The sequence below is a fragment of the Bos indicus genome, chromosome 1, assembly GCF_029378745.1.
Source record: "Bos indicus isolate NIAB-ARS_2022 breed Sahiwal x Tharparkar chromosome 1, NIAB-ARS_B.indTharparkar_mat_pri_1.0, whole genome shotgun sequence".
NCBI lineage: Eukaryota > Metazoa > Chordata > Mammalia > Artiodactyla > Bovidae > Bos > Bos indicus.
In genome coordinates this window covers 57,448,941-57,464,118 of record NC_091760.1, presented here as the reverse complement: position 1 = coordinate 57,464,118, position 15,178 = coordinate 57,448,941, and the positions used below count along the sequence as shown (strand labels likewise).

At 39.5% G+C, this 15,178-nt stretch overlaps 1 protein-coding gene across 7 annotated transcripts in view; it reads right to left on the bottom strand.

The window, feature by feature from the left end:
* Positions 1-5,307: 5,307 nt before the first annotated feature.
* Positions 5,308-15,178, bottom strand: part of PHLDB2 (pleckstrin homology like domain family B member 2) — a 198,862-nt gene continuing 188,991 nt past the window's right edge. For all 7 annotated transcript variants that reach the window (XM_019978192.2, XM_019978254.2, XM_070787601.1 and 4 more), the window contains 4 exons: positions 14,100-14,246; positions 11,960-12,179; positions 7,721-7,806; positions 5,308-7,167 (listed from right to left, as the gene is read on the bottom strand). In XM_019978192.2, coding sequence (XP_019833751.2) covers positions 7,027-7,167; positions 7,721-7,806; positions 11,960-12,179; positions 14,100-14,246 — 594 coding nt within the window. In that variant the 3' untranslated portion in view covers positions 5,308-7,026. The remainder of the gene's footprint in view (positions 7,168-7,720; positions 7,807-11,959; positions 12,180-14,099; positions 14,247-15,178) is intronic.

The following is a 15,178-nucleotide window of genomic DNA, read 5'->3' as shown; positions in this document are numbered from 1 at the left end:
TTCCAGTCTCCTATAATGAAAAGGACATCTTTTTTGGGTGTTAGTTCTAGGTCTTGTAGGTCTTCATAGAACTGTTCAACTTCAGCTTCTTAAGCATTAGTGGTTGGAACATAGACATGGATTACTGTGATATTGAATGGTTTCCCTTGAAAACGAGCAGAGATCATTCCATCATTTTTGAGATTGCATCCAAGTACTGCATTTCAGAGTCTTGTTTCTCTAATTAGCAGACTGAAAGAGTTGGACATGACTGAGCGACTGAACTGAACTGAGTAGCTATATAATATCCAACTAAAGACTAGCAGGGGGGCACTCTTTCTGCCCCCTTCTGACGTCTATCAGAAGCTTTCTCTATCTCTTTTATACTTTAATAAAACTTTATTACACAAAAGCTCTGAGCAATCAAGCTTCTTCACTGGCCCCGAATTGAATTTTTCTCCGTTGGAGACCAAGAATCCCAATGTCTTTCATGGTACAGCAACAACCTTGCAATACATTGACTTGTACAGGGAATGTTTCCAAATTCTAACCTTAATCGTGCTTGTATAAACGCCTGGAGTGGAACTGAACTTTCACTGGTTCTTTTCAATTTGTTTTTGTTCTAGCTCTTTGTATGTCAGACCGTTGAATTATTAAGACCCCTCTCTCATACTTCCCAGGTGACTCAGATGGTAAAGAATCTGCTTCCAATGTGGGAGATGCGGGTTCGATCCCTGGGTGGGAAAGATCCCCTGGAGAAGGAAATGGCAACCCACTCCAGTATTCTTGCCTGGAGAATTCTATGAACAGAGGAGTCTGGTGGGCTACAGTCCATGGGGTCGCAAAGAGTCGGACAGGACTGAGAGACTAACACACACTCCCTCATACTGTGTGCGAAGATAAATTCCAGTAGTTAAACCGTCTCAATGAAAGAATAAAACCAAGAGGATTAAATACACTTTAGGAGAATATAGTATAGATAAAAGTAAAATTTTAAAGCAAGATTTGAAACCCCTGGAATAAAGAAGAATAAAAACGTATAGCGAAATTGATTTTCTGAGTGGATAACAAAATGTTAATACTTCTGTTTAGCTTGCTCCCCGGAGAAGGCAATGGCACCCCACTCCAGTACTCTTGCCTGGAAAATCCCATGGACGGAGGAGCCTGGTAGGCTGCAGTCCATGGGGTCGCTAAGAGTCGGACACGACTGAGCGACTTCACTTTCACTTTTCACTTTCATGCATTGGAGAAGGAAATGGCAACCCACTCCAGTGTTCTTGCGTGGAGAATCCCAGGGACGGGGGAGCCTGGTGGGCTGCCATCTCTGGGGTCGCACAGAGTTGGACACGACTGAAGTGACTTAGCAAGCTGCTCCCAGAAATTGGTAGAAAAAATACGTAATTCCAATAAAATTGGCCAATATTTGTGATAGGCAGTTCACATATGTAAACACGATGATCAAGCTCACTAATTGAAAAACGTGAAATAATAACATGAATTAAATGTTAAAAATTAGCATGCCATTTTTCCTACCCATCATGTTGGCAGAAGTTAAAATGAACAATTATTGGCAAGCTGGCATTCGTGTATGGATGGTGAGAAAGTAAACCGCTAAACTCTTTTGTCAAGTAATATCACCTATGACAATTCAAAATTTACATCATTGTCAATGCTCTTTGACCCAATGGCCCCAATTTGTGACCATCCTATAGAAAACAATAATGGTTTATAAGGATGTAACACCGTCTTCCAACAACACAAGAGAAGACTCTATACATGGACATCACTAGATGGTCAACACCGAAATCAGATTGATTATATTCTTTGCAGCTGAAGATGGAAAAGCTCTATACAGTCAGCAAAAACAAGACCAGGAGCTGACTGTGGCTCAGATCATGAACTCCTTATTGCCAAATTCAGACTTACATTGAAGAAAGTAGGGAAAACCACTAGACCATTCAGGTATGACCTAAATCAAATCCCTTATGATTATACAGTGGAAGTGAGAAATAGATTTAAGGGCCTAGATCTGATAGATAGATTGCCTGATGAACTATGGAACGAGGTTCATGACATTGTACAGGAGACAGGGATCAAGACCATCCCCATGGAAAAGAAATGCAAAAAAGCAAAATGGCTGTCTGGGGAGGCCTTACAAATAGCTGTGAAAAGAAGAGAAGGGAAAAGCAAAGGAGCAAAGGAAAGATACAAACATCTGAATGCAGAGTTCCAAAGAAAAGCAAGAAGAGATAAGAAAGCCTTCTTCAGCGATCAATGCGAAGAAATAGAGGAAAACAACAGAATGGGAAAGACTAGGGATCTCTTCAAGAAAATCAGAGATACCAAAGGAACATTTCATGCAAAGATGGGCTCGATAAAGGACAGAAATGGTATGGACCTAACAGAAGCAGAAGATATTAAGAAGAGGTGGCAAGAATACACAGAAGAACTACACAAAAAAGATCTTCATGACCCAGAGAACCACAATGGTGTGATCACTCACCTACAGCCAGACATCCTGGAATGTGAAGTCAAGTGGGCTTTAGGAAGCATCACTACAAACAAAGCTAGTGGAGGTGGTGGAATTCCAGCTGAGCTATTTCAAATCCTAAAAGGTGATGCTGTGAAAGTGCTGCACTCAATATACCAGCACATTTGTAAAACTCAGCAGTGGCCACAGGACTTGAAAGGTCAGTTTTCATTCCAATCCCAAAGAAAGGCAATGCCAAAGAATGCTCAAACTACCGCACAATTGCACTCATCTCACATGCTAGTAAAGTAATGCTCAAAATTCTCCAAGCCAGGCTTCAGCAATATGTGAACCGTGAACTTCCTAATGTTCAAGCTGGTTTTAGAAAAGGCAGAGGAACCAGAGATCAAATTGCCAACATCCGCTGGATCATGGAAAAAGCAAGAGAGTTCCAGAAAAGCATCTATTTCTGCTTTATTGACCATGCCAAAGCCTTTGACTGTGTGGATCACAATAAATTGTGGAAAATTCTGAAAGAGATGGGAATACCAGACCACCTGATCTACCTCTTGAGAAATTTGTATGCAGGTCAGGAAGCAACAGTTAGAACTGGACATGGAACAACAGACTGGTTCCAAATAGGAAAAGGAGTACGTCAAGGCTGTATATTGTCACCCTGTTTACTTAACTTATATGCAGAGTACATCATGAGAAACGCTGGACTGGAAGAAACACAAGCTGGAATCAAGATTGCCAGGAGAAATATCAATAACCTCGGATATGCAGATGACACCATCCTTATGGCAGAAAGTGAAGAGGAACTCAAAAGCCTCTTGATGAAAGTGAAAGAGAAGAGTGAAAAAGTTGGCTTGAAGCTCAACATTCAGAAAACGAAGATCATGGCATCCGGTCCCACCACTTCATGGAAAATAGATGGGGAACAGTGGAAACAATGTCAGACTTTATTTTCCTGGGCTCCAAAATCACTACAGATGGTGACTGCAGCCATGAAATTAAAAGACGCTTACTCCTTGGAAGGAAAGTTATGACCAACCTAGATAGCATATTCAAAAGCAGAGACATTACTTTGCCAACAAAGGTTCGCCTAGTCAAGGCTATGGTTTTTCCTATGGTCATGTATGGATGTGAGAGTTGGACTGTGAAGAAGGCTGAGTGCTGAAGAATTTGATGCTTTTGAACTGTGGTGTTGGAGAAGACTCTTGAGAGTCCCTTGGACTGCAAGGAGATCCAACCAGTTCATTCTGAAGGAGATCAGCCCTGGGATTTCTTTGGAAGGAATGATGCTAAAGCTGAAACTCCAATACTTTGGCCACCTCATGCAAGGAGTTGACTCATTGGAAAAGACTCTGATGCTGGGAGGGATTGGGGGCAAGAGGAGAAGGGGACGACAGAGGATGAGATGGCTGGATGGCATTGCTGACTCGATGGACGTGAGTCTGAGTGAACTCCGGGAATTGGTGATGGACAGGGAGGCCTGGCGTGCTGTGATTCATGGGGTCCCAAAGAGTCGGACACGACTGAGCGACTGATCTGATCTGATCTGATGTTATCTGCTAGAGCAGCATTTTCAGAGGCAAACAGAAGAAAAATGGGAACGGCCAATAAAAATATGATTGAATAAATTGTGGTACAAGGGTCTCTGGATTCCAGCTCTGATGTCCTTCAAAGCAATTCTTGGAGGCCTCAAGCATCAACAAGTAAAGCCTTACCTCAGTTTTTTTGTTGTTTGTTTTCTATGCAAAAGTTACAGTGGCTGGTTTACGACTTTGAGTAAAGCCACTTAACCATATTGGTCATAAATTTTGGAGCGATGGCTGGTGCTAGAGTCAAAGGCAAAGGCTGGATACAGTGAATTCAGCTTATCTTTGGAGTTTTGAGAAACTATTCTTTAGAAGGCACCAGGGAAGTTGGACAGATGAAAGAATAGATTTCCTTGAGAGGTATAATGCCAGAAACAGAGCAAGGATAGCTGCTTGATTTAGCAACTTTCTCCAAAAGCTGCTGAGTTATTTCTCTGGCTCTCCATTAAGCTTGTCGTAGACTCCAAAGGGGCTAAAATCACTAAGGTGACGCACATCACTTCAGCATCCATAGTATCTTAACAGCAAACACTTCTTACTGTGGTTTTGGATAATCCAAATATTCTCAGTCATTCCTGTCCCTATTCTCTCCCTTTATTTTTACATATCTCTGGCATTTTATGTGAAGCAAAACAAATGAAATTTTACTTGTTCACATACTGGGAAAGGCACTACACACACACACACACACACACACACACCCCCCAGAGAAACCCACGAACCCATGAATCATTTTCTCCATCCACCTTCATCAATTTAACACATCAGCAAAAATTGTGACTGGAGTCAAGTGAAGATGCTTTTACTGACGGTGATGGGCTTGAAGCAGACAATGTTGTTTCCATTGACCTACTATCAATGTTGCCTTCATTAACATGTGTGAAAGGACATGCTGTTGAGGGCAGTTTTTCTCTGAAATCTGCTGCCTTAGTTCAGGGAGACAAATGTGGTCCCCACTAAGTAAAGCCTTAGAGCTTTAACTTCACACCTGTGTGATTTTTTCCCCATCAGAGAGAAAGATAGGTAAATGCACTCTTTCAATCCCCAGTAATAATTGCATCGATGCAATTAGACATAAAGATGCCAGATTTCTCAGGGGTATCTCATTTTGTTAGCAACAGGAATGTGACCAGAGACATATCTGATTATTTCAGTTTATAAACTACAAGTCACAATGTTAGCTAGCACACAAACTTTATGTACACTCTACAGTTGACTTCTGCTGATTAATTCATCCCTTGTCATGTTACCAATGGGTAATTTCCTAATTAAAATGAATTTATTTTAGAATGTGAAATCTGATCAACATTTTAATCCAAACTCAACATATTTTGACACACATATTTGAACCATTTACTACATCGTGCAAGATAGAAAGTTGACTAGAGCATCTTTACAGTCCTATGAAGAAAGTAAAGTACAATTCAGAAAAGTTATATCTTTACATTAACCAACAAACGTTCAGCACCTGTCCTTCACTGTCTTAGATCACTACAGGGTTGAGGGGTGATCTCTGTAGAAACAGATTATGAAAATGTCTTCTGCAATTGTGATTCTGTCCACTGTTCAAGTAACGTCATGTGTAATCCAGTCGCAAAATCTTGTTATTGGCAACATGTATATAAACCACTGCAAATTAAAAAAAAAAATTGTACCCAGTCAGGCCTGACAAATTTTATAGACACTTCTAATCTAAGCATTTCATTTTTACTAGTAAGTAACATTATTATTTTCTACTTCTATTCCTTTGTCAATGAGTAGAAAGAGTACATTCATACTTACAAACACACACAACATGATAAACCAGGATAAATGGCATTTGAAAAACTGTTACAAAAGGACTTGCCTGAAGTCATTTCATTCAATACAAATTAATTGAACTCTAAAAAACAAAAGCTAACTGTAAAGAAAAAACATCATAAAACAGTACATTACAGAGAACATTAAGGTGAACTTCATGTGCCTCTGAATAGAACTACAATACTTTGGAAAATAAGTATTCTAATTGGTCTGTTCTTTGGTGAAAACAGAGCTCTATTTCATAGTTATATCACGTGAGGCTGCGGTTAACACGTGTACTCCACAACAAAGAGAAGTTGGACAATCTAAAGGAAATCAGTTACTGTTGCCTTTATTCTCAGCACCGGGAATGGAGAAATCATCAGCAAAGCAGCTGAAGCTAAACACTCTCTTTATTTTAAATTGCCCAGTGTGATAGAATGTCCAAGACTGTTTCTTCCTACAACACACAGCTTTTTGTTCTTCTTTTACAAAGTGTTTGCTATGTATGGACAGTAGCTTATGCTGGTGGTGACTCTTCAAAGTCAATTTCCTGGGCACTTGTTGGCAACAAAGTACCATTTTAAAATGCAGAGTGACACTAAACGCAGTTCATCACTTGAAACTACTACTGTTCAGCAGAGGTCATGTCAAGTCTTTGGTTTTGGTGTAGTACTTAAAAATTAGGGCCAAACTCCTCCTACAATACACTCCCTTTCCAAGCCCTTATTTGTTTATATTAATATTTATAAAATAATCTTCCACAAAATACTCCTTTAAAAAAGAGCGAGTTGATTACCAGTAACGTCAATGCCGCCAATGATTTGGGTGCTAAAATAATTTCGTATTTTCCAAGTACATACAGACATTTTGTAAACCAGTTTATTTCATCAAAGTCAACAACTGATAAAAAGAGTTTATAAGAAATGTTCCTATAAGTGATGCTCTTTACCAAAAGAGTGTTTTCTTTCTCATAGGCAATTCTTTTGCTGTTTATGATCAAGCTTTGAATTATTTATGATCAAGCTCTGAATTAAAACCTCTTCTTTCTCTGTTACAAATGACTTCCTGTTAATATGAACGCAGTTCTGAGTATCCACAGTTAAAGGGACGGGTCTGTTGGGTCTGTCCACCTGGTGTTGGTATGGCTTCATTCTTGTAAGATATTGCAGTCTGCCCTGAAGTTGTGTCAGCTCGCTACAACAAGAAGTGAGTGTAGCCTTCTGCCCCAGTCACGATAACGTCCATCCAGATCCGCATGGCTTCTGGCGACGGGGCCACCATGTAGTAGATTCTGTCATGTGTCTTGACGCTAAAGGTAAGTAAAGGATTAGGACTCTAGAAAGAAAATCAAGAGAGGAAAAGAATGTAAACCGAATACACTGCAAATACAACATTAAATATAACACAGAGATACGTGAGGGCTTCTTCCTCGTTAAAAGTTCCAATTTATAGAAATCTATGTAGCCATTACTTTTGCTCTAATATAACCTACAGTCTTGCCCTCAACACCTTTCTCAAGATTGACCATCTTTCTGGCCTTTTTGCACAAGAACTCTCACAGTGAGCTCACCAGTCATTTTAGCAGATACTTTGTAAAGTTCTAGCAGGGGTACCTCGCTGACAGTGAGTGCTCCAAAAATAGCTCAATAAATACTACTCTTGCCTTACTAAGATGTTTCCTTGAAGTTTCCTCATAAGCAAGTACTAACTCCTTCTTTCACCCAACTTTTTTTTTGGCCATGCGCCATGTGGGCTCTTAGTTCCCCAACCAGGAATCAAACCGGCTTGCCCTGCAGTAGAATCATGGAGTCCTAAGCACTGGACCTTTGGGAAACTCTCACCCCAACTTATGCATTCAAATCGTGGCAATCTGAAATTCACTGCTTACCTTATTAGCGTTCTTGAGGTGATCATAATATACTTCTTCAATGGCTTGAAAGTATATTACTCCTTTTAATTTAGCTTCATGCTTGTCTGCAATGGCAGATGAGTGTTAAAATAAATACTTTATCACCACTGATGAACAGAAAAAATCACAACTTCATTATAACCATCATTAAAATATTTATCTAGCATTTAAACCATGACAATATTGTAGTTTCCAATTAAAATAAATGAATTAAAAAATTTATCTAGCATTTAAATCGTCTAAGGTTAATTCAGATAACATAGGTTAGCCCCATTCCATCCTGAAAAAAGAGAAAAAAAAAAAAGTTTGGAATTAGCAACCCTACATGAAAGGGACTAAGTAACTTTGCTCAAGGCTTTTCACTAAATTAGCAGTCAAAATATAATATAGAATATTGACTGTCAGTTTAGCACACAAAGTGTAAACACCGTTAACATCAATAAAAATTATTTTCCTACATTCTCAAGACAGTAGTTGTATGCTTTGGCCACCTGATGCAAAGAACTGATTCACTAGAAAAGACCCTGATGCTGGGAAAGACTGAAGGCGGGAAGAGAAGGGGACGACAGAGGATGAGATGGTTGGAAGGCATCACCAACCCAATGGACATGAGTTTGAGTAGGCTCCAGGAGTTGGTGATGGACAGGGAAGCCTGGAGTGCTGCAGTCCATAGGGTCACAAAGAGTCAGACATGACTGAGCAACTGAACTGGAACTGTTATAAACATTTGTAATAAGTGTGCTTTTTATTTATAATTTAAAATAATATCCTACTTATGTTTCTTCCCTATCAAATTTCTTGTCTACTCTGCTTGTTTTTTTTTAAACCCTGTTCCCAACAGAGCTTCATGTTAATAATTTAATGCCCTTTCAATGCAACGCTTTTCAAACTGCTTCCAAAGATTTCATCATATTTGCCATAAAAACCAAACCAAACATTAAAGAAAACAAAGCCACCAACGAAACCACCAACCAAATAACATCACTCTGTAATGACTAATAAGAACAATAAGTTCTTGAGATATTTTGTAATTTAATCTCTGCAGGGATGATAACACATCCAAGTACATTTTTAAAAAAATCTCAAAATCATGGATGAGGAAGCAGAGAAAGAGGCTCTTATCATACACTGTTGGAGGAAACGCAAATAAGAAAGCCTCTTTTGGAAGTCGATTTGGTAAAACATACACAATGGAAAGTGCCAAAATTCTCTTACTCAGCAATTTTGCTTCTAAAACTGCATCCTAAAAGAGCTTCTTATGCACGTGCATACGTATTTGTGTTCATTAGGACCTGCGTGCTGAGTGCTAAGTTGCTTCAGTTGTGTCCGACTGTGTGTGACCCTATGGACTGTAGCCCACCAGGCACCTCTGTCCATGGGATTCTCCAGGCAAGACACTGGAATGGGTTGCTGTGCCCTCCTCCAGGCAATCTTCCCAACCCAGGTATCAAACCAGTATCTCTTACGTCTCCTGCATTGGCAGGCGGGTTCTTCACCGCTAGAGCCACCCACAATGCTGCAAAAGACTTGCTGGAGCCTTAATAGGGAACTGATTCAATTCTAGACCAGCCACATAATGGAATCTACACAGCCAGTGAAAAGACCAAGGTAAATATGCAAGTGCTCAAGAGAAAAACCTTGAAATATCATTATGAGAAGAAAGGTATGAACAGGGTGAATAATTTGGTCCTAAATGGATTAAAGAAGAAACAATACCTATGTACATTGAACCATATAGAAAAGGCATGGAGAAAATCTGAAAGGCATGGAGAAAATCTGAAAGGATATTTCATGCTTAACAGTGTTAGAAAAGGTCAGAACTTTTTTCATGGGACAGAGACTTAAATTATTTAGACTAAGTTGCATTTTGAAGTTTTTACTAAAATGAGAGTCCTTGCCCCCCCCACCCCCATAACAACAGTAAAAAGCAAATTTGAAAAATATCAGCCCTGATAAGTTCAGCAGAAAATAAACCTATATAATTGCATTTAACTTAGCATTTTTTTAAATTTATTTGAGCATGGACCATGTTTTTGTGTTTATTTTTGCTCTTCCTAGGGAAACACTTTTAATTAATACCATGTTCAGTGGGTTTCCATCAGTTTCTGTGAAAGAAAAGGTCAGTGTGTTTCTCAAACATTTGGTGGAAAAGATCCTGCAATAATTCATTCACCGGAAAACAATAATACTCTGTTTTCTGGAAATGGATATAAAATAAAATCTGAAGATAAAAGTAAACCTTGTCAGTGTTTCAAAGCAGGCAGAAAACTGGGGGAAGAAAACTTTTGTTTGTAGGGCACATTAGTAAGAACGAACAATATAAGGCTCTTGTAAATTGATGAGATAATTCTAGTATTCCTTCTCAAAAGCATTATCCTAGCAATTTACAGACATATTTTCTGTGCCTTAGGTTTGTTTAGAGACTCTTCTAAAGTTGCTCAGTTACTGTGTGGGAGGCCGAGCACAGGGGCCTGCTCCACAGGGAGACCTACGAGTTTGGCTTAGGCCCTACACACATGCCGTGTTCATTTACCAAGCTGACTAGCTTGCTGACATGGGATTTGATCCTGTGGCGCCTATGGGAAAGGTCCAGCCTGAACTACATCTGCAGGACAAGCCTGCTGGCTCATCTAATCCTGTGCTTGGTGGTGTCTGGCAAAGATTTGGGGTGGGGAGGGTGGGAGCAGGGAAGCTGGGAAGCTGATGATGGCGGCAAACAGAGCCAAATGGGCAGCGTTTCGTTTGCCAAACTAGGTCTCACCAGTCAGTTATACAATCTGTAAATATTAAAAAGCTGAATTAAATATAATTTTTGTCTGTTTTAGGTATTAGGGTTCTGAGTTAATTGTTCATATACCAAAATATTTTGGTACTTAAAAAAAAAATTGAAAACTGGTCACTAAGAAGTTCAAATTTGAAAAACACATTTACATGGGCCAGAAAGAAGCACTGAACCTCTCACCTGTCAGACCAAAGAAAGAATGAAATAAGGCTCCTAGAAAAAAGGAGCAGAGATGAGCAAAGCTGTTTTATTTGAATTATTTTAAAATTCTGGCTAAGGTTGTCAGTGGAGACTAGCACACAGCAAAACTTCTTTATGCATTTTATAGACACTGAATTGGCATTTCTTATTACATAGGCATCTCTTCTATTGTATTAACTGAAGATCTTGTCTTTGGATTCTTATAAAACCCAAAGTCAGAAAGCCCCAAAGAGGTAACCAGTCAGTGAGTTAGGCCATTTGCTCTCCACCGTAGCAACTCGAGCCCCACACAAAGAGCCCCCAACTTAAAGGCATGTACCCTGCCCACCCTTCACTCTGGGATTCTGGGACTCCATAGCCAGAAGTTCTTTTCTTCCACATGCTTCTTGGTTTCTCACACCTTTCTTCATAAACATACCTGACCACACCCTACAGATTAAATGACTGGACTGTTTTTTAAAATTTATTACTTGCTACACTTTGTAACAATTCCCAACAATGCTCATAAATGCTGGAACTATCACCCCAAGGCAGGGTGTCTTTATAACCTCGAGTCTGACACTACTCTTATTCAGCAGCTGAAAAGAGAGTACAGCTATACTTGTGCAGCTAATGGGCATATTTCATATGAAATCTATGTGTAAATAAGGGGGTTCTTAATAAGTACACTGGTTACACAAATATTCCTGTATTCATAGAGGATTCAGTAGGGTACAAGTCTCATAATCTATCATTTAAAGAACCCCAAAATATTCCAGTATTTACTGGAAATTTACCCAGTAAATACTTAACTTATTCAATAGTTCACTGAGGAGCTTTTCACTGCTGAAATTACCATGAACTAGAGCTGAATGGCTGTCAGCTAAGCTGCCTAATTGTGTGTGACTTAAATAGGGCATATGACCATAAATAAGTAAATAGAAACCTTTTCTGATCTCATGGTTTAAAAGATAATATTTTGGTCTAAAAAATACATTCCACTTAATATTTATTTGGTTTATTTCAGAACCAGAACAAACTGACTCACACTTTTTAAAAATGTAATTTTTATTATTTCTAGAGGAAATTCGTAAATACTGGACCATATGATCTGAATACAATATACATTTATCAAGCTAATATTGCCATTAATCTATTACTTTTCACTTTACTTATTTATTCTGAATTTTATTGCTTTTGTTCTTTAACAGAAAATTCCTGATTTGAATATCACTTGGATTTTTTTTATGACCCACCTGCATAATAAGAGAAGGTGCGCTTGTTCCGATCAAAAACAAACCAACGTTTTTTCCAGGTTTTAATTTTTCCACCCATTTTGATGAGGAATCCTCTGCAGGTCTTCTCTGTGATTGACACATGATAACACGTATCGATATTGTGGCCAGCAGTCTCTACGTGGCTCCGCAAATCAAAGTCTTCCTTCCGCACAGGCAGATAGCGGGTCAGAGGTCGAGCCTGGAAATGCACAAGCCCATCTAATCTATAACTCTTTGTTTGGTTTTAGGTCACAGATGTTTATGAACTGAAAAGCCTAAGTGTTCAAACGTCCATGCAATTATGAGAACTTAAACGCTGTCATTTGGAATCTAAAAAGTGGATGGCATTTAAAGAAAAATGCTATGGTATGGGGAGGAGGGGGATGTGAATAAATTCAGGCCAACAGATTCTGTTCCTTGAAAAGGCCAGATAAGAAAATGGAAACATGTCATTTACCTTAGTTTTAAAAGAGGTACTCAGCACTTAAAACAGGGAAGGGATTTCCCTGGCGGTCCAGTGGTTAAGACTCCATACTTCCAACCCAGGGGGCATGGGTTTGATGCCGGGTCAGGGAACTAAGATTCCATATGCCGCTTGGCACGGCCGATAACAAGACAAAAACATAAGGAAATAAGGCATGAAGTTCTCTCGGCTGCTTCTTGCAGATGAGGGCTCCTCCACTGTAACGTCCCCAGTTCTCCCTGCCACAACCTCAACAACAGTTCTCCTTATATAACCTCAGACATGATGTAACTGACTGAACGTCATTTAGTAAGTACAGCCCCCACTAGATACCCCAAGCATATATGTATGTACATGCTGATTTACGTATAATCTCTGATAGAAACTGAAGGCAGAGGTGTTTTGAAAGGCAAAGTTAAAATAAGGTAAGAATGTGGAATGAAAGCTGTAGCCAATGAGTTGTCCGGGACCAGACACTGAAGAGGTGTACGTTGATGTCTTTAAGTTTACCACAGCTGGAGCAGAGGTTCGTCTAGTCTAGGAAGCGCATGTCACCATTTCTAAAACGGTCTCGTATTTTATGCTGTTAACTACCCCACCCCTTTGTCCTGGGGGAACATAACCTAATCATATACTTGGAAACAAAACTAATCACTGAGATTAAAATAGAATTGTGCCTTTGGTTTGGCTTCAGATACCAAATAGTCATGGATGACCTTTCCGGCAAATCAAAATGTGACAGAGGTTTGGCATAATGAAATAAAACGAACACATTTTACTTGGATTTTTCCTTTATTTTGCCTTTGATTCTGTGGTACTCTGACTCTAGACAGGTGCCACAGATTAAGGCAAATCTCTCACTGCTGAACTTCAAACTGCCAGCAACTGGAAGGAATAAGGGAACTGGTACCTTTTATCTTTAAATCTAGTAAGCCTTGGTAAAGCTGACTTGATCTTTAAATTACATGGTACTTAAAATTTTACTCTAGTTTCTCAGGAAACATACATTATGTAAGCAGTTCTAGTAACAAGACCAAACTCCAGGATGACTGAGATAGGAAGTTAAACAAAGTGATGGTTCTCCTGAGTTCAGCAATCCTGGGCCCATGTGTGTGGACTGGCAGCACTGTGACAACACAGTGTGGTCAGGAAAATGATTCAAAATATTAATTATTAATTAAATTCCACCATTAAAATTAATTTAAAATTAATTCCACCGTAAATATTAATTCCACCAGCAAGGAACTGGGCTGGTTATTCTGTGCTGGAGTGTCTGCTTCCAAAAGATGACATAATAGAATCTCTTCTTCTCAACTCAGTTTGGGTGTTGTATTTGTTTCTAGAAACGAATCTAGCCGAACTTTCAAAGTTGCTCAAAAAAAAAAAATTCTCCTTTTTAAATATACTCCAAAAAATGGGTTCCCATGAAAATGTTCCATGCTTAACTAAAGAAAAATGTCATTTTGTTAGTTGTCCCCAATGAGTTTTGAAATAAATACACTTTTTTTTGGCCCAATAACATCTTTCTCTTGGCCATTACAAGCCAAGGGCTAATGGGCAGCACAGCCACAGGCATCCTGACACAGCATGACCGTCTTCTAAAAAATGACCACCAGGGGGCAACCTACGCCAGCCCATCCAGATTGACCGACCCACCTGTGCCCTTTGTTTCTCCCTTATTTTTACTTCCTTTTCAATTAACTTCTGCCTCTGGCTAGTTTCTTCTTGCAACCGTTTTTCCAGGAGTTCTCGACGTCGTTTTTCTTCTTCCAGAGCGCGTTTCTTGGCTTCCATTTCTCGTTCCTAAGTATCATCATGCAGAAGAAAATTTCAGACATACTGGTTATACTTGAATAATTCCAATGCATATATATATAAATCTCACTAGGCAATTCCTAATTTTATAGCTGAGGTTCTTACAGTGTATAACCAAGAGTAAAATATCCATAATCATCGCTCACAGAGCTTTCAAATCATTCTGTGCAGAAATGCAGCCACTACATAAAGTTAACAATGGAATATTAAGTGAAACCCAGCTTGTGACTCTGTTCAGTCCTTTCATACTAATGACCCAAACTCTCCATTTTTAATATAAAAAGGTTAATTGTGACCCAACACTAGTCACAGCTTTTAGCCTTTCTTTGATGGTGTAGGTTCTTCCAATTCCTGTTGTTGCTCTGTGGCTTCCTGGCTGAAGGTCGCAGAGGAAGCAGTGGGGAAGTCAGAGGAGGAAAGGAGGTGCCCTTTCAGGCAGGATGCAAAGGAATCTGGGGGATTCCTAAGGAAGTGCAGATTCTGGCTTGAAATATAGTCATAATAATGTGGGAGTTTTAATATTATAATAGTGTCCTTACCATGAACTGGCAAGGCAGGGAGAACGTGTAAAGACCTGCCATTTCTCCTTTGCCCCGGCAGGCAAACAAATGGGCCATTGAGAGGAAAATGTAATACAAAAAATTCATTATGCCCATGCTATATACATTTTACATTTTAAAAAATGGTACTGCAGTGAAGAGTGGTAGAGAACATCTCTCCTACACTCTCACTTTTTAGAAAAGAAAATGAGGCCAGTGGGATTTCCCTATTGGTCCAGTGGTTAGTAATCTGTGCGTTCACTTTGAGGGCCCGGGTTCAATTCTGGTCAGGGAACTAAGACTCCAAAAGCCATTTGTGCGTGCAGGCAGTCGTGCTGGACTCTGCGATCCCATGGACTGCAGTCTACCAGGTTCTTCTCT